Raw genomic sequence first — 23,217 nt, forward strand, 5'->3', positions numbered from 1 at the left:
CTGACATTGGTTACTCCTCCTCCCAGCCCTGGACCATTGAACAATGCAACGGTTTCCTCACCCGAGTGGCAAGGTCAGAATGGGACCCCCCGAGGCCACCATCATGGAAGGCTTCCGTCTCGAGGCCATGATGGCAGCCCCCAAGACAACCAGGACATCGCCATTACCAGCTAAATATTGTAATCAGATTACAGATACTTTTGAAAAACTAGATGATTACTTCTTGGATTACTTTTACATTTAGAAAGGACCTTCAATTCAGCGTTGAAAAAAGGCGCAAGTATAAGTTTGTTCCACCTGAGCGAGTCTGACCACAAGTCAGAGACCACTATGATGACACACCAAACACGTTTGATGGATCCTTTTTGTCTTCTTCTAATTCCTATTACCTGGAAAGTAACTGAAAGTAATACAATTACGTTACTGAGTTTGGGTAATCCAAAAGTTAAATTAGCCTACTGATTAATATTTTTGACAGGTAACTAGTAACTGATTACATATAGAAAGTAACCTACCCAACCCTGGCCATTGTTATGTGAATGCAAGCTGAAAAGTACTCAGGGCCTTGCCTTGGACCCAAGTTAGAGCAGGTCCGCCAGAGCCATGGCCCAGTGAGACAAGTGTGCCGGCCCACGTAGATGGAAACAGAAAAGTCTGATCCTTTTGGGTAAAACACAGGGGTAAATCCTCAATGGAAACGTTCCATGAGTGTATCATAATTCAGAGTCATCCGTCCTCTACCCTGTTACAGCCATAGAGATAGATAGAAGACTTTAGTGCCCAAAAGTCTGTTTTAGCATGGGCAGCACCATTGAGGACTTTCACAATTTTGAAGTAGCCAACAGGGTGGGACTTACTATGGGTTAAGGAAGGATTATATGATTCCTTCAAGGTCATCAGGAGGGATGGACCAATGCATTATAGACCTATTCATATGAACAAACATTCCTATTTAATTTATTTAACTAGGCAAGTCTTATTTACAATGACGGCCTACACCAGCCAAACCTGGACGACACTAGTCCAATTGTGCGCCGCCCTATGGGACTCCCAATCACGGCCAGTTGTGATGCAGCCTGGATTTGAACCACGGTGTCTGTAGTGACGCCTCAAGCACTGATATGCAGTGCCTTAGACTGCTGCGCCACTCGGGAGCCCCATAACTGAAGCACAGGAGGCCGGTGGTACCTTGGGGAGGACAGGCTCAAAGTAATGGCTGGAACGGAATCAATGGAATGGTATCGAACACACCAAACACATGGTTTCCATGTGTTTGATACTGTTCCATTGACTCCATTCCAGCCATTATTATGAGCCATCCTCCCCTCAGAGCTTTCTGTGAACTGCAGGTGGCAGTAAATCACCAATCTTAGCTTTATACCTGTTCAAACAACACACAGGGTGTTCGTTTCATTAGTAGAACTCATTGAGAAACTCAGATTAGCTAATTGCCAACAAGCTGGTAAAACTAAAAACTAAAAGTACAGCTATCATGCTTGTAAACTAATTATAGTGTTCAAAAACCATATTAATAAAAGTTAAACGTTGGAGGGGCGTTAAAGTGGATTTTCTCAGTCGTATCGTATGTGGTAAATACAACATTTCCACTTGGTTATGAACGCAACATTTCAATGTTTCAACATGTAATATCTCAGCGTTCTCCTCTTTATGGTTTGAATCACTGAGGTATTTTTGAATTCGCGGTGGCGGCGCTATTCGATTCCTCACTTGTGCAAAATGGCTCCCGGAAGATAAACCCTATAACCCGGAAATCAACCGTGATCAGTAGTTTATTTGGAAACGCTTAGCTAGCAAAACAGCTAGCTATTTCTCCAGCCGTTGTTTTAACCAAGTCGTTTTAAACTTATGTCATAATTTATAGCTGTGTGTAGCGTATTGTGAAACTACGGGAGATGGGAGTCCCCGCCTTTTTTCGTTGGTTGAGTCGGAAATATTCTACGATTGTTGTCCATTGTACTGAGGAGAGGGTACGTCTTTGTTTGTAGCCAGCTAGCTGATTGGTAGCGCTAGCTAGTGTTGCGCATTTTAAAGGCCGTGTAATAATGATGCTATTTATTCCTGTAAGGTGTTCGTTAGCACAGGTACGAACGTTACTGCACTTTAGATATAAAATTACCTAACTACCTATTATTTATCTTAACGATATGAGTAGTGTAACATTAACATAGCATTTTTAGATTGAATGAACAATGTATGATATGCACGCAACTGACGTTAGCAAGACAGCGCACCAACTATGCTACTTGCAATTTAGATGGGTACACATGCACGTCATTATCACAGGGCCAGTCTAGCCCTGGACTAAAATGGCCAACTCCATCGTAAATTGTGGAGTTTATCGGTGACAGGAGCGCCGACGTAACATTAAAGGACGTTTATCAGAAAACTGACTTCAGCACCCAAAAAAATAACACAACGTTACACAGAACAATGCCGTGTGATTCTTTGGCCACTAAAATACGTTTTCTTATTAACTTAATTAATAACTAGTCGCCACTCAGTTCCATCGTAAATCGTTGTTTAATTGTCTGGGGCTGAGAATAATTCATGTGAAACGACTTGAGTGACAAACTCGCTTGCAGAGCTTTTACTGCGTGTGTCGTTGCGCAAGAGTCGAGTTGGCTTTCCATTGGTTTGCAAACAAACGGAAGCTAGACGGCCCGTCAATGCTATGACTAGAGAACGTTTGGCAGAGTCTTATGCATGGCATAGCCAAGTAATGTTACATAAATAAGGTTATCATTAGTTGTGTCATTCCAATAATGTTTAATTAATTTTGGTTTCATCTTCCCTTTACTCACAGTCCAAGGAATGCAACGGTGTACGGATTCCTGTTGATACCAGTAAACCGAATCCAAATGAAGTGGAGTTTGACAATTTGTACTTGGACATGAATGGGATCATTCACCCCTGTACACATCCTGAAGACAAGTGAGTCGTCCTCACAGAACATAGCATTGTCCCAAATGCCACCATATTCCCTTTATATCAATCAAATCAGCTGATGTCACAAAGTGCTGTACAGAAACTTTATAATACACTTTATAGTGTACCTTTGACCAGGTCCCATAGAGCGCTGGTCAGAAGTAGTGCAGTATATAGGGAATACTGTGCCATTTGGAATACAGTCAATAGCTATGAATCTCTATGGTAGTACTCTTGTGTATTACATTGAGTTGTGATGTTAATCTAGTATTAACCCTCTAAAACTCCACTTCACTTTCACAGGGCTGCACCCAAAAATGAAGATGAAATGATGGTTGCCATCTTTGAATACATGGATCGGCTCTTCAACATTGTGCGGCCCAGAAGGGTTCTTTACATGGCTATTGATGGAGTGGTAAGTTCTGCTGCTTTCTTTTCATCAGAGAGAAACATTTTTCTATTAATCCCTTTTAGATATCCTACAGTTTTGTTCAAACAATATGTTGGCCAATGACCTGTGCAGCAGTTGTGACATTCTGTTTATCTCTGAACAGGCCCCTCGTGCCAAAATGAACCAGCAGCGGTCCAGGCGATTCCGCGCCTCCAAGGAAGGTGTGGAACTGGTTGAGGAGAAATCCCGCATCCGAGAGGAGATCCTCGGGAGAGGTGCATATATTTTCAGAAAACTGTCTATACTTTATCGTTCCAATAGCATTTAGACTGTTAAGCACATTTAATTACAAATATTTGCCATAACAGAATTACATACAAAATATATGTAACAACATTTTTTCATCTTCACGTTTTAGGAGGGTATCTTCCACCTGATGAGATCAAGGAGAGATTTGACAGTAACTGTATCACCCCAGTAAGTATTTGAGGCTTTTCTTGTAGAATAACAATATTTTCTAAGGCTGTGTTACTGTCGCCAATATTTTGCAGTGTCTTCATGACGGTGCGCTAAAGCTGAGATCTCTGATTGCGGAGGAACTTGCCCCTGCTACTTTTTGACACATTTTTGTCAGACTGCTAAATTGTGAATACTGTCTGGAAATGCATTATTATTCATTTGAATATTCTCTAGGGCACAGAGTTCATGGACAACCTTGCAAAGTGTCTCCGTTACTACATTGCAGACAGACTCAGTAATGACCCTGGATGGCGTAACATTACAGTAAGTATTATTGCAAAAGGGTGATGGCATCTCTGAAAAAGAGCACAACAAATTCTAATGCATTGGTGGTCTTTAATTTATTAAAAAGCTGACACGTTTTGACCTCGAGCTGAATCGTTTTTAAGTGTTATGTTGGTCAGTTCTTCTGCTCAGACTTGTTATGGCCTTAGAACAGGGCTGCCCAACCCTCTTCCTGGAGATCTACAGTCCTGTGGGTTTTCAGTCCAACCCTAATTTAACACACCTGATTCTACTAATTAGCTGCTGAACAAGACCTTAACTAGCTGAATCAGATATGCTAAATTAGGGTTGGACTGAAATCCTACAGGACAGTAGAGCTCCAGGAAGAGGGTTGGGCAGCCCTGCCTTTTAGAACATTTCTCAAGATGTGCTTATTGGAAATTAAACCAAGGTCAAGTCTGACATGGTCATATGCATTGAATATTGCTATCATTGTTCATATGAAAACATTCTTTATTCGTTTTAGGTCATATTGTCTGACGCCAGTGTCCCTGGTGAGGGGGAGCATAAGATCATGGACTATATCAGGCGACAGAGAGGTATGAGTCATTTTCCATATGTGGTTATTGACGCTTTTTTTTTAAAGGTCATTAGTGACATTGTGATTTTTGCTAGGCATATTACAAAGTCTCAAATGGCCTTCCGTCTCAGTGCAACTTTTATTTCAAGTTCTGCAATCACATGTATGCTAGCTATATGTAATGACTCATACTCCATCCGTTTATCTTTTTGTTTCTCACAGCTCAGCCTCACCATGACCCCAACACACACCACTGTCTTTGTGGAGCGGACGGTAAGCTTTGCACCACAAGGGTCTCTTAAGTATTGAAGAGTAACCAACAATGGGAGAGTGTTGCGCGTCTATAGCAAGAGCTTTCCCCAAAGCTGTATTTTTATATATCCTGCAACTTATAATTATGAGAGAGCATGATGGGTAAAGACAAGCAAATTAGATCCCACAATTACTGTTAAGACTCTTGTCAAACCAACTTGAAGGTATGTAGATGCACAGTGATCCATATTCCGATTTTGTTGATGTTGTCAATAATTGTAGGGAATACAATGTTACCTTATTGAGCCTGACGGGCTGAAGGTCTGTGGGTGACGGTGTACATACTTTGTTTTTCCTAAGACTACGTTTGAGACGACTAATAATGAAGTTCGTGATACCACGCATATAGACAGGTTCCTGGTTTCCAGTCCTTAAAAACAGTTAGCGTCATTAATTGTAACTCTCCAACCTTGTACATTGTCAGACGATAGAGCGTCACTGTTTTCTGCAGGCCTTATTGTTCTGCTATATTAATGGCCAGTTAGTTTTGAATGGGTGCACTTACGCAGGACATGATAGATAAAAGCTTCAGCATTCCGTGGTTCATGATGCACTTGGTGAGCAAAGGAGGGATTTTATTGTATGTAATTAGCTTGAAGAGGAGCTTGATACATTCAGGCTGTGCCACAAATGGCATCCTAGGCCTTATGTTAGTGCACTACTTTTGACCGGGGTCTGTGGGGCTCTGGTCAAATGTTGTGCACTTTCTAGGGAAACGGTGCCATTTTGGGCACAGCGCTCTCCCCCCTCCTTCCAAATGGATAAATCATGGTATTGTACGTTTATATTAGCATTTGTAGATGATAATGCAGGCATGGCTCATAATGTAGACTAGGTCATTTAATTAACATAATGCCGTAGAAACCTGAGTTAATTGTCCCAGATGACAAAGCAGGTATAAAATGCAGTACTTCAGAGCTATTTTCAGCCTTTCAATGTATTCAAGATTTTCTGTTTGCACAAAAATACTGTAGGGTCGAAACACGTGGGTTTTTACATTTAACAATAGACGGTCTTTCAACTGCCACTGTTATCCAAAAGTTGCTGAATGTCCTCTTCAATTCTGTTTGCATATTTTATTTGCATATTTTATTTGGGATTTCCCTAGCTGACCTTATCATGCTGGGCCTTGCCACTCACGAGCCCAATTTCACCATCATCCGAGAGGAGTTCAAGCCCAACCAGCCCAGGCCCTGTGCTATGTGTGGACAGAAAGGCCATGAGCTCAAGGACTGCCAGGGAGTGGCCAGGGAGAAACAGGGAGAGGTACATTGACATTATAGCTATGTCTCCAAGGGCCAGTTTCACGGACATAGATTAGGCCCAGTCCAAGACTAAAAATCATTATCAGTGGAGCTTCTCCATTGAGTTTGGTTTTTAGTCCAGCACTATGCTTTTAATAAACTTCCCCTAAAAAGGTCAACATTCCATTTGCTCTACGTTGATCAACAGCATTGACTAATGTTGTGTTCTTGTTGCAGCATGATGAGTTTGCAGACGCTATGCCGGCTTCTGAACAGGAGTTCATATTCATCAGGCTGTGCGTTTTGCGTGAGGTACGTTCTGTCAGATGTCTTCTTGAATTTCTAAAAAGACTGCTAGTTGTGTTTTTGGACATGTAGCTAGTAATTCTCTGATCCGTTGTGTTATTGGTTGTATGTGTGAAATACGTCCTTGACTTCAGATCAGATGTTGAGGCATGAGTCTCTCCAGTTTTAGATCTATTTATCAAGGTCTTTTTCCTTTTCCACAGTACCTGGAGCGAGAGTTGACAATGGCCAGTCTGCCCTTTCCCTTTGACTTTGAGAGGACTGTCGACGACTGGGTCTTCATGTGCTTCTTCGTTGGCAATGATTTCCTGCCTCACTTACCGTCCTTAGAGATTAGGTAAGCCTGACTGAACTGAGATGATGCTTACGGTCTTGAAAACACCTTGACAACAATGAATTCTCGCTCTTTCCATACATTTCAGTTGTTGATGATACTTTGTCTTTCAGAGAGGGTGCGATAGATCGACTGGTGGGCATCTACAAAGATGTTGTGCACAAGACTGGGGTAAGTGTTGTCAGTGTAGGCTTAGGTATGTCCCCTCCAAGAAAAGTATTTGGTTCAGTTTCCCAAACACCGATTTTTAGTTCTGGACTAAAAAGCATGCTCAATTGGAATTCTCCATTGAAAAAGGTTTTTGGTCCAGGACTAGGCTTAAGTTGTCTAGGACACATGCCCTTAAAAGCTGTCCTGACTTTCCTCCTTGACCAGGTATTTGTTCATAGCCATAACTTGGTCTTTGTCTTTCCTCACAGGGTTACATCACAGAGAATGGCTTTGTCAAGTTGGAGAGTGTTGAGTTGATCATGCAGGCTATCGGTGTGGCTGAGGACAACATCTTCAAGAAGCGCAAAGAGGATGATGTAAGACTGAGGATCAGTAGCTTTCAGCAGGGAAATTACTGCTCAATAGATATTCTTCTCTGGCTAAACAGTGGGCTGGGAGATTTTTCCATATGATTTACATTAACCACTGCATGGGTATTTTGATTTAAAATGGCTCTTTCAGGTAGGTATTTGACACTATCAGTTAAGATAATGTAGATGCCAAAGTCAGGGAATTAGCCATTGTGAACTGAAAGCCATGTCCTTTTCCAGCTCCACTGTTTGTGTAACTAATGGGGTTTGTTTTGTAGGAGGGATTCAAGCGAAGGAATAAGGAGAAAAAGAAGCGGATGAAGGTAATTGGGAAGATGTACCCATGTTATAGCTATTTGCTTGACATGATGTTTTGAATGCAGTCCTCAATGGGCAATCGCACACGGTATTTTTCATTTATTCTAAAACTGTCTGTTGTAGCTCTGTATTGAAGATGAGAACTGTTTTGAAATGTTCCCTCACTAGATGTGTTTAATCAGGGGTGCACAACTCTGGCAGCCTTGAGGGCTGCTGCGTTGTGTGCTAGTTCTTCTTTCTTTGGACAGTGACTAATTTAGACCTGGGAAACCAAAAGTCTGCGAGATTTGGAAATGAGGAACTACGAAACAAGTGGGGAAACTTACATTGTTAATTGTGACTAAGTATGTGTGTGTGAATTTGTGTTCCCTAGGCTCAGCAGCAGGGCCCATCCTTCCTGACCAGCGGTCAGTTTGCCCCCCAGGCCCTTGGCGGCAGAGGCAGACCTGAGGTGGTTCAGAATGCCCGGCACCAAGCCTTCGATATGAGGATGCAGGGCAGGGACCAGCACAACAGGGTATGATGAGGGCTGATCATGGGGATATTGCTTCTGGTTAACTTGGTGCAGAAGGAAGACTCCTATTATTTACTAGCCACTAATGAGATGTTAGGGTGCAGCAGGCGATATGGGACGTTCATACAACTCTGGTTAGTGTCTGCTCTGAGATTGGGGGTTCAATTCCCAACCGAGTCATACCAAGACCACTGCTTGGCACTTGACATCAATGACATTTCTAGACCTGACCTCCAGGTGCCCCCCCCCCCCCCCCCCCCCAATTTGATTTTGTTAGTCACTCTCACTCATATCATATGAGCATGGTGTAAGTCATGGCAAAATGTGTAGAATTGCAGGAAATTAGCTTTAAAACGGCTTAATTTCTCTGCCCTATTGCAAAATGTGTGGAATTGCACAACATTAACTTTACAGTTGCAGTTTGTAGTGATTTGAAGACTACCAGAATTTATGGCTTGTATTGATCAAATGCAGCGCAGACATTTTGTCCATGTTAAATTGTGTGTGTGTGTGTGGTGTGTGTATATACAGTAAATGAGGGTTCTGGCGGCTCTGTTATGGTGTGATGTGCGTTTTCCTGGCATGATTAAGGTCCACTCAACCCCTTAGCGTGCAATGTTAAACGGCAATAAATACACCGCCATTCTGAGTGATCACGGTGAAGCATTTCTATCCTGATGGGAGTGGCCTTCTCCAGGATGACAATGCCCTCATCCACATGGCATGAGTGGTCATTGAATGGTTTGACGAGCTTGAAAACATTGTAAACCATATGCCATGGCCGCCTTGGTCACCAGATCTCAAACTAATTGAACACTTATGGGCGCTTCTGGAGCAGTGCCCGAGACAGTGTTTTTCCATCAACAAAACACCAAATTATGCAATTTCTCGTGAAAGAATGTCTTTGCATCCCTCCAATAGATTTCCAGACACTTGTAGAAACTATGCCAAGGTGCATTGAATCTGTTCTGGTGGCCCAACACCCTATTAAGACACTTTGTTGCGTTTCATTTATTTTGACAGTTCTCTGTATGTATCCAGGGCTCTAAAGTGTGACCATTTTTGGTCTCATGTGCTCCTAAATATTTTGCTGTATTTATTAGCGACTTTTGTAAATTTGTGCATGAGGTAGAAATAATGCGGTGCGACTTGAGTTCCACCATCAGCTTGAAGACTGTCCTCTTTTTGGTCAAGGTCAGTCTCTGCTGCAGGAGGGAGAGCAGAGGGGTGGTGACCATCAGATGCAATCAGTCCAGTAAAAATATACAGTAAATGATTTAATTTATGCTCACCTGGGTGTACCTCACAAGTAATACAACTAATCTATTACCAGTGTGATCATAAATCTTAAGTTTAGAAGTTTATTTTTAATATGGCCTGAGAAGAACAACATTGGCAACACAGGGCTATTCAAGCATAGTGATTATGTATTGGGCCTATAGCCTACTGCACAAACCTCATTGATACAGAACTGGTTTTAATTGGTTAGGCCAGACAAAGATGGTTTACTGTTTAAACAGAATTTATTTCTTCTGAAAAGGTGAGCTGATTTTTATTTTTTTTATATATTTTTTTGTATTTATCTAAACTCGCACATTATTTCCCCTTGCTCCCTGGCATTTAGTTTGGTACGGCGGTGGTTAATCTAAGCCTCGCTGTCTGCATGTCCGACCTCGGAAACATCTCTGTTGTACCTAGACTGAACTGTGCCCAGATAAATGGGTTGACTAGCCCTCCGCTATCGTGTAGTGCTGAACGGCATTTACCTGTGACTGTATTCAGGATACAGCACTGCCTCTTGTCCCTTATTACTTAAATATTTGTTATTGTATTCTTGAATTAGAATAAAAGCATCTGCTAAATTAGATTTTTTTTCCTAAGTGACTTACATAGACTTGGCCTTTACTTTGTAGATAGACAATCATTCAAGGTCTGTCATGTAGCATTGGAAAAAGTACATTAAAATCCAGCCATAGAATACATTTTTTTTTTTTATGTAACATGTGCAATTAGAAGCGTCAATCCACTGAAGCAAATTTGAGCCCAGTCGGCCTATACAGTCAATCACTCACCACTTCCTCCTTCTATTGCCTCATCTGGCTGCCATGAAAAGCCCCCACCTTGGAGTCAGTTACCGCATCATTGTGGAGCTCCTGATCGGCACGTGCCACTGGCAATGCATTTTGCAGGATATGCGGGCTGTGTTCGGCAGCGCATGATAAACGTCCAAATTTAATGTTGTCTTTTGTTGTCTGTCGACCTGCTACAGGCAGAACCGGTAAAATGTCATTTATGAATCGCGAATCCCCATGCAGCCGACACACTTCGATGTCGTCGCTCATTTTGATTTCAATCTGGTTGTCCAATACTATCTGCTTTGCTAATGAATGCCCTGATCTCTGGCCAGTCATTTGGTTTGTTGACATTGTTTATAACGAGGAATTTCCACCGTCCTCAGCCACGCTGGCATGCTAGAGAAATGAAATATCTGCACGTATGGTTCCGAGCGGGTGTCACTGTCCAATCCGAGGCCCCGAATGTTAACAAGCATGTGATCTGAAGTGTTTTTGTTTGTTTTTTTACTCTTGGGTATCAGCTTGGGAAATCCCCGAGCGGACAGTGCATCAATTGGCAAAAATAAAAGGTCAAGAGGGGCATCTGTTAAAATGTAAATCAAGTTTGTCTGGCCTAATTGTTACATAGGCTTACGTTTGTCGTGTTCCGGAAAAAATCGGAGCAGTAGGTCATTGCTACCGATGAAGAATTTTAATTTAGAGCCCTGTATGTACCTGATGTTAAGTCTGAGCGCGGTACCCGTTTTCTATTAATGCCAGTCTTTCCAAGTAATTTATTAAAGTTTATGAATGTACATTGTAAGAAGCTGTTACAGTGCCTCCATTCGCTCTGCCTTTGCTACGTAAATGCATGAGAACAATAGCCCGAGTTTGCACATGAATAAGGTGTTCACAAAAGAAGCGTGGCAAAGGGGAAGGTCTGCACTCTCTACTTGAGGTGGTTTTATTGCAATAGGATCAGGTATGAGCGCTCTCACACACAGGAGAATATCAGTCCCAACCGCTCTTGCGTCCTCCGCGATGGTGGAAACCTTGTCCACAAGCTTTCATTTTTTAAGTTGCTTAGCGGGTTGCTTCTTGTCAGACTGAAAGATGGTTTGGGGATATTTATTTCTAAGGATATGTCTTCCTTGTATGCTGTCTCCTGACTGTCTTCTCCGTCTTGTATCTTGTCCAGGCAGGGACCAGTGATGGGCAGGATGGCCGGGGTGTGAAGCGGAAAGCCGAGGACAGCGACAGCGAACCAGATCCTGAAGACAATGTCAGGTAAATGCCTACGCTACAGTCAATCAGCCAGTCAGTCAACCAGGTACTCTGTCAACCAGCCAGGCAGGCATCTCAGCTAGGGAGATGGTGTGATTTATGCCTCTCCACTGCAGGGCCCCTCTGTGGTTTCCTACCACCTCCAACCACCCTCTCCTAGTCCATGCAAGTGATTAATATGGAAAGAAGGAATATTCTCAAATTCCTGACGCGCTCGCCAAAGCTGTTAAATCCATTGGGCTAAATTGGTATTCATGGAGGCTTTCCTGTTACTAGGCTGCTCTCCTTGTGGGCCAGTGTGGAGGATGGACTAGACAGATGCTGCTCATCCTTGATTATGTGTGCAGAATGGCACTGCATCGCCAATCTACTAGTATGTCGAAACCATTAAACTACTTCCTAAAGAAGCAAACTAGTTTTTCTGCCAGGTCTTCATAGAAATGGACTACTATGGTAATTACCAGATCCTGTATGTAAGATGAGGAAATGGTGCTCTATGTTACTCGGCATAGTGACAAACAATGCAAAGGCTGAGAGTGGTTTTCTAACAGTTTTATTGATGAGCAGGCCCTGGGCTTTCATCCTTGCTTGTTAGATGGCTTTGTCATCTATACAATAGGAGTCGGCAACAGGGTGGCGAGTGATTACTTTTTTCGGGCCCCCCAAAGTTAAGTAAAATTATATACAGTGCCTCCGGAAAGTATTCAGACCCTTCTTTTTCCACATTTTGGTATGTTACAGCCTTATTCTAAAATTGAGGGGGAAAACTATTGAATCAATATACACACTACCCCATTGTGACAAAGCAAAAACTGTTTTTTTAAAAAAAAAAAAAATATTTTAAATATTACATTTACATAAGTATTCAGACCCTTTACTCATTACTTTGAAGCGCCTTTTCCAGCGATTACAGCAACGATTCTTCTTGGGTATGATGCTACAAGCTTGGCACCTGTATTTGGGGAGTTTCTCCCCTTCTCTGTAGATCCTCTCAAGCTCTGTCAGGTTGGATGGGGAGCGTTGCTGTACAGCTATTTTCAGGTCACTCCAGAGATGTTAGATCGGGTTCAAGTCCGGGCTCTGGCTTGGCCGCTCAAGGACAGACTTGTTCCAAAGCCCCTCCTGTGTTGTCTTGGCTGTGTGCTTAGGGTCGTTGTCCTGTTGGAAGGTGAACCTTTGCCCCAGTCTGAGGTTCTGAGCGCTCTGGAGCAGGTTTTCATCAAGGATCTCGCTGTACTTTGCTCCGTTCATCTTTGCCTCGATCCTGACTAGTCTCCCAGTCCCTGCCGCTGAAAAACATCCCACAGCATGATGCTGCCACCATGCTTCTCCGTAGGGATGGTGCCAGGTTTCCTCCAGACGTGACGCTTGGCATTCAGGCTGAAGAGTTCATTCTTGATTTCATCAGACCAGAGAATCTTGTTTCTCATGATCTGAGAGTCTTTAGGTGCCTTTTGGCAAACTCCAAGCGGGCTGCCATGTGCCTTTAATTGAGTAGTGGTTTCTGTCTGGCCACTACCATAAAGGCCTGTTTGGTGGAGTGCTGCGGAGATGGTTGTCCTTATGGAAGATTCTCCACAGAGGAACTCCAGAGCTCTGATTGTCCATCAGGCTCTTGGTCACCTCCCTGACCAAGGCCTTTCTCCCCGGATTGCTCAGTTTGGCCGAGTGGCCAGCTCTAGGAAGAGTCTTGGCAGTTTCATTTAATAATGAAGGCCACTGTTCTTGGGGACCCTCAATGCTGCAACAGGTATTTCCGTTAGTTTTCTTTTTTTTATTCAAAACTTGTTTTCGCTTTGTCATTATGGGGTATTGTACAATGTTGCAAATTTGCTAGCAGGAGTTTCAGGCAGGACCCAGTTAATACAATGGGTAATGCAGTGTTTCCAGTTCCTTGCAGACAGGCCATGCGTAGCCAATCTGATTTATAGGATATTCATATTCATCAGGATATTTTCTTCCTGTAGGCTGCAATGTTTTTGATTTGTTGGCTTTATGTAGGTTCTTTTTACAAATGGGCAATAGTTACTTTTTAGATTTGTTTTAATTTTCATTTAGAATTTTGATTAACCACATTACCTTTTTATTTTGAGATATAAAGACTTTATTATAAATGAAAAATGTGCATATGAAAATCATAACTGGCATGCAGATCAGTAGAAATTGTAGATGAATTTGGCACTCCAAATGGAAAAGGTTGCTGATCGCTGGTGTAGCCTATTACCGGCAAAGTCAGGAGCGTAACGGCAGCAAAGGTCAGTGAGAGGGGGGTCGGGAAAAGTTATACATTTTTTTTCAGGCTAGGCTAAATTGATCTCTTGCTTCCTATTTTTTGAAATGCATCTTCATTTTTAATCGCATTGCTCAAAGCAGAAAAGGTCAGCCTACATATAGTGGATTTTATTCAAATATAGTGTGTGTGTATATGTCTCTCTCTCTCTCTCTCTCAATGTTTAAGAATCGATTGGCCGAAAGAACAGATGACTCTCGGTTGACCAAGATGTGGTTTTTTTTGGGGCGCAGCCGTAAAATGATTATAATTATGTTCCGGCGCCCTGACCAAAAATGGTCCCGTGTCTGAATCTAGTTGCCTACCCCCCCGCAATAGAACATGAACACCACTCCATGTGCATGAATGGGGGAATGAATACGACTGTCCCTGTGTTAGGTTGTGGGAGGATGGCTGGAAGCAGCGATACTACAAGACCAAGTTTGACGTTGACGCGACTGACGATGATTTTCGCAAAAAGGTGGTCATGTCCTACGTGGAGGGTCTCTGCTGGGTCCTGAGATACTACTACCAGGTACAACTAACTCAAATCAACGTTTATTTGTCATATGCACGGGATGCAGAGTCACATACACAAGGCCTTACTTTAAAAGCCTAACATGCACAGCTGAGAACTAACACAACGGCCCTCTCAGAATGGGCTTTAAAAACCCCACGGCCTGGTCAAATTGGATGGGTCATCTTTCAATGGTCAATTATTTTACTGTTTATTGAGTAGTATTAAATTGAAATTGGACTTTTTATTTTTTCCGTCTCTTTGAAAATGTACACTTCCCATCATTTCAGGTCTCAGGGAATTACGGAGTATTCTCTGGAGATGTTTGTTCAGTATCTGATGGCTCAAGCTGTCCTCGCTACTCTGTTTGCTTTGTCACCGAACGACCCCCTCCCCCAAACAAAACGGTCGCTGAATATCGCTTTAAATGTTAGTTGTAGATGCAGATCTTGATCTTTAACTTAAAATGTAATAATTAGGTGTCGGTTCTCTCCAGAAGATCCTAGTCTGATTTTAAGACTGGTGTTTAGGGATTTGTCCAAGATGGTTGTGAGCCCTGTGCATGCGAGGCCCTTGTGTTGACACCACATGCTCGGCAATCAACAGCAGTCCCGGGGGACGGCCTGAATGTATTCATTACCCAGGCCCTCCATTGATGGAGACGTGTCTCTTAGTTTCCGCCAGACATTCACCGGGTTGGTTGTGCCGCTGGAGTTATGATGCGGGCACACACGTTGCCAAACGCTGTGGGAAAACGGAACGGGTTAGTCGGAAGCCAAAACACAAAGCTAAAGCTCACACCCAAATGTATATTTATTATTAGGATCGCTCTGCGTAACATGGCGTTACCTTGATTTGTCACGTTGTTCGTTTAAAAAACCTCCGATTTGTGCCGATGGATTTGATTATGTATATGTTCTATGTAAATATTTAAACATGGGTATTTGGCTGCTTTTTTTTTTTGTCTGACTCACGCATTCTTATCCTGTGTTGGCAAAGTGCACCACCTTTTTGTTATTTGAATGAGTTATCTTTCATAATAGACTTGTCTCCGTTTTTAAATTAGTTTTGCCAAGTCTGATGTGAAGACTGTTGAAATGATTAGGGGACCTCGTTCTCTACGAGAAGAGCATTCTAACCAGCCAGCCGGCGATGGTCATTCACTAGCCCGAGGATAAGCTTTTCAGGGTTGGATTCTTTGGGTTAATATTATTTTTTTACCACCTCTGCCTGTGTATATATGAAAATACATAAAATATTGGATGACATGAATTTTAGTGTTCATTTTGTTAGTAAGTGAAGAGGTACTTAGCTGGTATTGGGAAGTGTTTTTGGGACATGTTCACGGATGTCTCATTGCCAAGCCCTTCCCACCATTCCTTCCTTATACTGATTAAACTTCATGGTTTAGCAACCTCTACTACTTCCATTTTCCACTTTTCCCTGAGTATGCAATCTTATAACATTTAAATGTCAGTCATACACACTGGCAAATGTCACCTAGATTAGTGTCATGTAGGCTATATAATTAAATGGAATTTATTCACACTTTGGCATCCTTTTTAGTAGGATATCTATTTACTATTTTACTGTTGAATTGCCATTTCTGCAAATGAATATTTACACAAATAAATAAAAGATAAGTAAAAATCTGCAGTGATTGGGCCCCAGTTAGCCAGTCATCTAATTAGTCCACTGTCAGTGGAGTTGGTGAGGTATTGGAGGATTATTTGTCCGGCCCGTCTCATTAACTGTTTCTGTTGCTTTTGATAGGGGTGCGCGTCCTGGAAGTGGTACTTCCCGTTCCACTACGCCCCGTTCGCCTCAGACTTCAAAGGCATCAAAGGCATGTTCACCGACTTCGAGCTTGGGACCAAGCCGGTAAGAATGGTCTGGCTGCAGGCTTTTCTCCCTGTCATTCCACTTCGGTCTTCCCCTGGTTTAAGCCTGTAGCGTTCTGTGTGGCGTGTACTAGTCTGTTGTCGCTGTGCGTTTCAGTTCAAGCCCCTGGAGCAGCTGATGGGCGTTTTCCCTGCCGCCAGTGGAAACTTCCTGCCCGAAACGTGGCGCTCACTCATGAGCAACCCAGTAAGTTTCACTTGATATTGCACATTTTCGGCATAAAATGTTATCGTTGATCGTGTACGCATCTGTAGATCACATATAGGGAGGTCATAAATATACAGTGAGCTCAAACTATTGGAACCGTGAGACATTTAGTTGTTTTTGGCTCTGTGCTCCAACGCTTTGGATTTGTAATGATACACTGAACTGCAGACTGTCAGCTTTTAATTTGAGAGTAGTTTCATCCATATCATGCGAACAGTTTACTAATTATAACACTTTTTGTACATAGTCTGCACCCTCCCCCCATTTTAGGGGACAAAGTATTGGGACAAATTCATTTACATTAAAATAGTTTATTTGCTCCCATATTTCTAGCACGCGATGACTACATCAAGCTTGTGACTAGACACATTTGTTAGATGCATATGCTGTTTGTTTTGGTTATTTCAGAGTATATTGGGCCCAATACAAATTTATGGTACAGTTGAAGTCGGAAGTTTACATACACCTTAGCCAAATACGTTTAAACAGTTTTTCACAATTCCTGACATTTAATCCCAGTAAAAATGCCCTATATTATGTCAGTTAGGATCACCACTTTATTTTAAGAATGGGAAATGTCAGAATAATAGTGATTTATTTCAGCTTTTATTTCTTTCATCACATTCCCAGTGGGTCAGAAGTTTACATGCACTCAATTGGTATTTGGTAGCATTGCCTTTTAAATTGTTTAGTTTTGGGTCAAACGTTTCGGGTAGCCTTCCACAAGCTTCCCACAATAAGTTGGGTGAATTTTGGCCCATTCCTCCTGACAGAGCTGGTGTAACTGAGTCAGGTTTGTAGGCCTCCTTGCTCGCACACACTTTTTCAGTTCTGCCCACAAATTTTCTAGAGGATTGAGGTCAGGGCTTTGTGATGACCACTCCAATACCTTGACTTTGTTGTCCTTAAGCCATTTTGCCACAACTTTGGAAGTATTCTTGGGGTCATTGTCCATTTGGTAGACCCATTTGCGACCAAGCTTTAACTTCCTGACTGATGTCTTGAGATGTTGCTTCAATATATCCACATAATTTTCCCATCCTCATGATGCCATCTATTTTGTGATGTGCACCAGTCCCTCCTGCAGCAAAGCACCCCCACGACATGATGCTGCCACCCCTGTGCTTCACGGTTGGGCTAGTGTTCTTTGGCTTGCAAGAACACCAGTCATTATCGAATGCGTTTCTACTGCTCCGGAGTCCAATGGCGGTGAGCTTTACACCACTCTAGCTGATGCTTGGCATTACACGTGGTGATCTTAGGCTTGTGTGTGGCTGCTCAGCATGGAAACCTATTTCATGAAGCTCCCGACGAACAGGTCTTGTGCTGACGTTGTTTCCATTCGTGAGGGTTGCGACCGAGCATTATTTTTACACTCTTCAGCCCTTGGCGGTTCAGTTCTATGAGCTGATAGTTGAGCCGTTGTTGCTCCTAGACATTTCAACTTCACAATAACAGCACTTACACTTGACCGGGGCAGCTCTAGCAAGGCAGAAATTTGACGAAGTGACTTCCTATGTCGGTGCCACGTTGAAAGTCACTGAGCTCTTTAGTGAGGCCATTCTACTGCCAATGTTTGTCTTTGGAGATTGCTTGGCTGTGTGCTTGATTTTTTTATTTATTTTTTATACACCTGTCAGCAACGGGTGTGGCTGAAATAGTCGAATCCACTCATTTGAAGCGGTGTCTACATACTTTTATGTATTTTTTTTATTTTTTTTTATCATACCCCCTTCAAAAAATGTTCGAAGTTACCTTGTCTGAGAGTATTATGACACCACTGTGGAGCTCTATTGTAATGGGAAGAGGTTAGCATGTCTTGGGTATCATCATTTTTCATGATTTATTCAGGACTATCTGTAATTATGGTAATATAGAAGTGTTTAGAAATCTTTTTCCTCATTTCATATCCAAAGTGCTGGAGTTTCATGGTTCAGGCTGTATCACATCCGAGTCCCTTAGGGCGGTGCACAATTGGTCCAGCGTCATCCGGGTTTGGCTGGGGTAGGCCGTCCATTGGAAATAAGAATTTTATTTATTTAAAAAAAATATATATATATATATATATATATATCATTTTTATTTAACCAGGTAGGCTAGTTGAGAACAAGTTCTCTTTTACAACTGCGACCTGGCCAAGATAAAGCAAAGCAGTGCGACAGAGTTACACATGGAATAAACAAGCGTACACTAACACAATAGGCAAAAAAGTCTATATACAGTGTGTGCAAATGGCGTGAGGAGGGAAGGCAATAAATAGGCCATAGTAGCGAAGTAATTACAATTTAGCAGATTAACACTGGAGTGATAGATGAGCAGATGATGGTGTGTAAGTAGTGATACTGGTGTGCAAAAGAGCAGAAAAGTAAATAAAAACAATATGGGGATGAAGTAGGTAGATTGGGTGGGCTATTTACAGATGGGCTATGTACAGCTGCAGCGATCGGTTAGCTGCTCAGATAGCTGATGTTTAAATTTAGTGTGGGAGATATGTCTCTTAACTGACTTGCCCAGTTAAAAAAAAAAAAGTACAGTCCCAATATGTTTGTAGCTCACTGTAAATGATATTGTCTGTGTGGGATACGATCCAAATAATAAAGTGTGACCAATGTTGCGATCATATTAGTTGCTTAACTGCTTCGCTGCTTCTGTTAGTCACTGATTTCCCAACCTGACACTCGTTCTCCAACAGGAGTCCTCAATCATTGACTTCTACCCTGACGACTTTGCCATTGACTTGAATGGAAAGAAGTATGCTTGGCAAGGTAAGATTAATTGACCATTGACCTGAACACCTTGGCATGGCACTGCAGGTCAGTGTGCTTTGCTTGCTCTTCTGGGTTTCGAATGGCTAAACACTAAAGCGCTAATGTAAAAAATAACTTTTGAGATGCATTCGATTGAATGCGTTTTCACCTTTTGTGTGTAGGCGTTGCATTGCTGCCCTTCGTGGATGAGCGCCGGCTCAGGGCAGCCCTGGCTGAAGTCTACCCAAACCTCTCTCCAGAGGAAAGTGAGTAATGGGTTTCTTCAACTTCAAGCCACCATTGTAAACCACTCCTTCAGAATATGAATGTTTTTTAAGTGGTAGTCACAGTACTTTATTAATGAAATATTTGAAGTGTGAAAACAACTCCTTGAAGATGAATGTCTAACACTACTTTGTTACGGAAGTATTCCACGTGTGAGGTTTACCAATTGAACACAGGAAGCAATGTCTTCTTGAGTGACAGTTGTCAGTGGCGATCAATACGTTTAATATGTAAAGTACTCCCTTACAGGAATCCTTTTGAATATTGACCGAGTCAGTCAGCTGATGTGTTCACTCTTTGTTTCAGACAAGAGGAACAGCCTTGGCAGTGATATGCTGTTTGTGGGGAAGTCCCATTCTATCTGTGACTTCATCCAGGAACTGTACCGTGGAGAATCTCACGAGGTATGGCAAGAATGCAGCATCCCTGCAATTTGATCAACCCACCTAATAAACTCAGCAAAAAAAGAAACGTCCCTTTTTCAGGACCCTGTCTTTCAAAGATAATTTGTAAAAATCCAAATAACTTCACAGATCTTCATTGTAAAGGGTTTAAATAGTGTTTCCCATGCATTTTCAATGAACCATAAACAATTAATGAACATGCACCTGTGGAACGGTTGTTAAGACACTAACAGCTTACAGATGGTAAGCAATTAAGGTCACAGTTATGAAAACTTAAACCATTTCTACTGACTCTGAAAAACACCAAAAGAAAGATGCCCAGGGTCCCTACTCATCTGCGTGAACGTGCCTTAGGCATGCTGCAAGGCGGCATGAGGACTGCAGATGTGGCCAGGGCAATAAATTGCAATGTCCGTACTGTGAGATGCCTAAGACAGCGCTACAGGGAGACAGGACGGACAGCTGATCGTCCTCGCAGTGGCAGACCACGTGTAACAACACCTGCACAGGATCGGTACATCCGAACATCACGCCTGCGGGACAGGTTCAGGATGGCAATAACAACTGCCCAAGTTACACCAGGAACGCACAATCCCTCCATCAGTGCTCAGACTGTCCACAATAGGCTGAGAGAGGATGGACTGAGGGCTTATTGGCCTGTTGTAAGGCAGGTCCTCACCAGACACCACCGGCAACAATGTCGCCTATGGGCACAAACCCACCGTCGCTGGACCAGACAGGACTGGCAAAAAGTGCTCTTCGCTGGCGAGTTGCGGTTTTGTCTCATCAGGGGTGATGGCCGGATTCACGTTTATCGTCGAAGGAATGAGCGTTACACCGAGGCCTGTATTCTGGAGCGGGATCGATTTGGAGGTGGAGGGTCCGTCATGGTCTGGGGCGGTGTGTCACAGCATCATTGGACTGAGCTTGTCATTGCCTGCAATCTCAACGCTGTGCATTACAGGGAAATCCTCCTCCCTCATGTGGTACCCTTCCTGCAGGCTCATCCTGACGTGACCCTCCAGCATGACAATGCCACCAGCCGTACTGCTCGTTCTGTGCGTCATTTCCTGCAAGACAGGAATGTCAGTGTTCTGCCATGGCCAGCGAAGAGCCCGGATCTCAATCCCATTGAGCACGTCTGGGACCTGTTGGATCAAAGGATGAGGGCGAGGGCCATTTCCCCCCCCCCCCCCCCCCCAGAAATGTCCGGGAACTTGCAGGTGCCTTGGTGGAAGAATGGGGTAACATCTCACAGCAAGAACTGGCAAATCTGGTGCAGTCCATGAGGAGATGCACTGCAGTACTCAATTCCATTTCTGTTCGCTACATGTCTGTGGAACTTGTTCAGTTTATGTCTCAGTTGTTGAATCTTATGTTCATACAAATATTTACACATGCAGTTGACAGTGAGGACGTTTATTTTTTATTTTTTGCTGAGTTTATTTATGTAGTAGAAGTATTAAGAACTCCCTTAAACAGTGGCAATTACTGACTGGGCTATCCTGGCTAAATACATCAACATTACATTAAAATGAACTTAAAACAATATTATTTCTGTTTACCTCAGGGTACCGAGATGCCGGCGGAACTGTGCCATGGAATTCAAGGTACATTAAATCTTGACGGAGACCCTATCCTACCAGATAAGTAAGGAACATCTATTTTCTCATCACTCTTTTTGATACATTATTCATCCTTCTCTGGAGAGAATCATGGCTAACCCATGTGTGAAACCGCTTTTGTTCTTAGACCAGTGGAGTCTCCCATCCCCATGCTACGGGACATTGCACAGAACAGTGCCATTGGGTAAGGATTATCTTTTACCTTCTTAGTCACACCAGTTGGTCTTCCCAGTTGAGGCACGTGCACGTTTGTACAAAGACTGAATTTCCTACAAATGTTCACCTGAAGGGCCAGTTGACAATCCTCAGCGATAGTCGCGAGTTCACATTACTGCTTTATTTTACGTGATTGACCTCGACCAGGAGGACAAATTTAAGGTCATCTTCTGTGTGAAACAAATTAAGTTTTCCTTCAGTGGTCGACTTCAAATGCTCATTTGCCGCACGATTAAAAAAAAAAAAAAAAAGTCCTTGGATGTAACGACCTGCTCGGCCCTCTGGGGGTCAGCTTCTAAGAGGAGCTGAGACTCCCTTATTCTCAGTGGGTTTGCGTCCCAAATGGCACCCTATTCCATATGTAGTCCACCACTTTAGACCAGATATAGGGATTAGGGTGCCTTTTGGGACATGACCTCCCTCATTCACACTGGAAGTAGAGCAAGGCTGATGTCAAAAAACGGAATTGATGCCATTTTCTACAACCAACACTGGAGTGTCCGATTTTAAAATGCCTTGGCTCGCTATTTCTCCTTGAGACAGGATGGTTATTAAATTCATTGCCAATGCAAGGCTTGGAGTCGGCTTTGCCTGGAGTTTTACCGAAATGTAAACGTTTTAGGGAATCCACCTGAATTAACCAGGATGTTATTGTAAAATGTTATTTGTTCTGTCTTCACTAAGGCTTAATACTGCTTAAGTACTGTTTAAAAAAATATATATGTTTTTAGAGAAACTCATAAAATAAATAGTTGTAAATTCCTTTATCTTGGCAGAGTGAAATATAAGGACCCACAGTTTGGAGAGACCTTTGTGTTCAAGGCTGTCATTCTTCATGGAGCAAAGTAAGTTATTACAATGCATTGTTTTATAATTAGCATGTTCCCATTGGGTCAGAGCTGTGTATCTTACACCTTCTGTATGTGCTTAGATACATTGTTCTTTAGGCAATGTTAAATAAAGATTTTACACTATCTTCAATGTTATCAAAATATTTATTGCTACACCTTAAAATGGATCTCAATTGAATTTGTACACCGCATCTGTGATTTTAAAGAATGGCATCCAGTATATTTGTCATTCATCACTCATGTCCCCTTTGACAAAGTCAGTGTATTCATTGTTTTTTCATTTTTGGTGGATCATGGAGCTCTTTATGACAGTGGTGTTTCCTGTTCTGTTTGTTACTGTTTTGTGTGGGGAAAAATACAATGGCTCCTTGTCTCTCAGGATTCCTGCCAAGGTGCTGAAGCCTGGAGACTGGGAGAGGGGTAACCGTGGTAGGGGTAACTGGAGGCCCCAACTGGGCTTCAACTCCAACCGGCAGCAGGTCCATCTGGACCAGTCAGCCTTCAGGGCCCTGGGGTACGTGCACATCTCTTCAGACTAGACACCATTGACCATTTAAGACTTGCAGCCAGACCAACTTGTATGATATCCCTTCAATGGTCACCCTTTGATGCATGATATCTAAGCTCTTTAACTTAGCCAGACATT

At 42.7% G+C, this 23,217-nt stretch overlaps 1 protein-coding gene across 1 annotated transcript in view; it reads left to right on the plus strand.

Moving 5' to 3' along the window:
* Positions 1-1,771: 1,771 nt before the first annotated feature.
* Positions 1,772-23,217, plus strand: part of LOC115194772 (5'-3' exoribonuclease 2) — a 29,388-nt gene continuing 7,942 nt past the window's right edge. The window contains exons 1-26 of the mRNA XM_029754703.1: positions 1,772-1,988; positions 2,825-2,952; positions 3,250-3,361; positions 3,501-3,612; positions 3,756-3,814; positions 4,031-4,120; positions 4,608-4,680; positions 4,884-4,934; positions 6,082-6,239; positions 6,455-6,529; positions 6,727-6,860; positions 6,971-7,028; positions 7,277-7,384; positions 7,657-7,701; positions 8,070-8,213; positions 11,463-11,551; positions 14,217-14,352; positions 16,108-16,215; positions 16,333-16,422; positions 19,136-19,208; positions 19,373-19,456; positions 19,782-19,879; positions 21,450-21,529; positions 21,632-21,688; positions 22,497-22,565; positions 22,951-23,085. Coding sequence (XP_029610563.1) covers positions 1,914-1,988; positions 2,825-2,952; positions 3,250-3,361; positions 3,501-3,612; positions 3,756-3,814; positions 4,031-4,120; positions 4,608-4,680; positions 4,884-4,934; positions 6,082-6,239; positions 6,455-6,529; positions 6,727-6,860; positions 6,971-7,028; positions 7,277-7,384; positions 7,657-7,701; positions 8,070-8,213; positions 11,463-11,551; positions 14,217-14,352; positions 16,108-16,215; positions 16,333-16,422; positions 19,136-19,208; positions 19,373-19,456; positions 19,782-19,879; positions 21,450-21,529; positions 21,632-21,688; positions 22,497-22,565; positions 22,951-23,085 — 2,441 coding nt within the window. The 5' untranslated portion in view covers positions 1,772-1,913. The remainder of the gene's footprint in view (positions 1,989-2,824; positions 2,953-3,249; positions 3,362-3,500; positions 3,613-3,755; positions 3,815-4,030; positions 4,121-4,607; positions 4,681-4,883; positions 4,935-6,081; positions 6,240-6,454; positions 6,530-6,726; positions 6,861-6,970; positions 7,029-7,276; positions 7,385-7,656; positions 7,702-8,069; positions 8,214-11,462; positions 11,552-14,216; positions 14,353-16,107; positions 16,216-16,332; positions 16,423-19,135; positions 19,209-19,372; positions 19,457-19,781; positions 19,880-21,449; positions 21,530-21,631; positions 21,689-22,496; positions 22,566-22,950; positions 23,086-23,217) is intronic.

This window comes from Salmo trutta, chromosome 1, assembly GCF_901001165.1.
Source record: "Salmo trutta chromosome 1, fSalTru1.1, whole genome shotgun sequence".
Lineage (NCBI taxonomy): Eukaryota > Metazoa > Chordata > Actinopteri > Salmoniformes > Salmonidae > Salmo > Salmo trutta.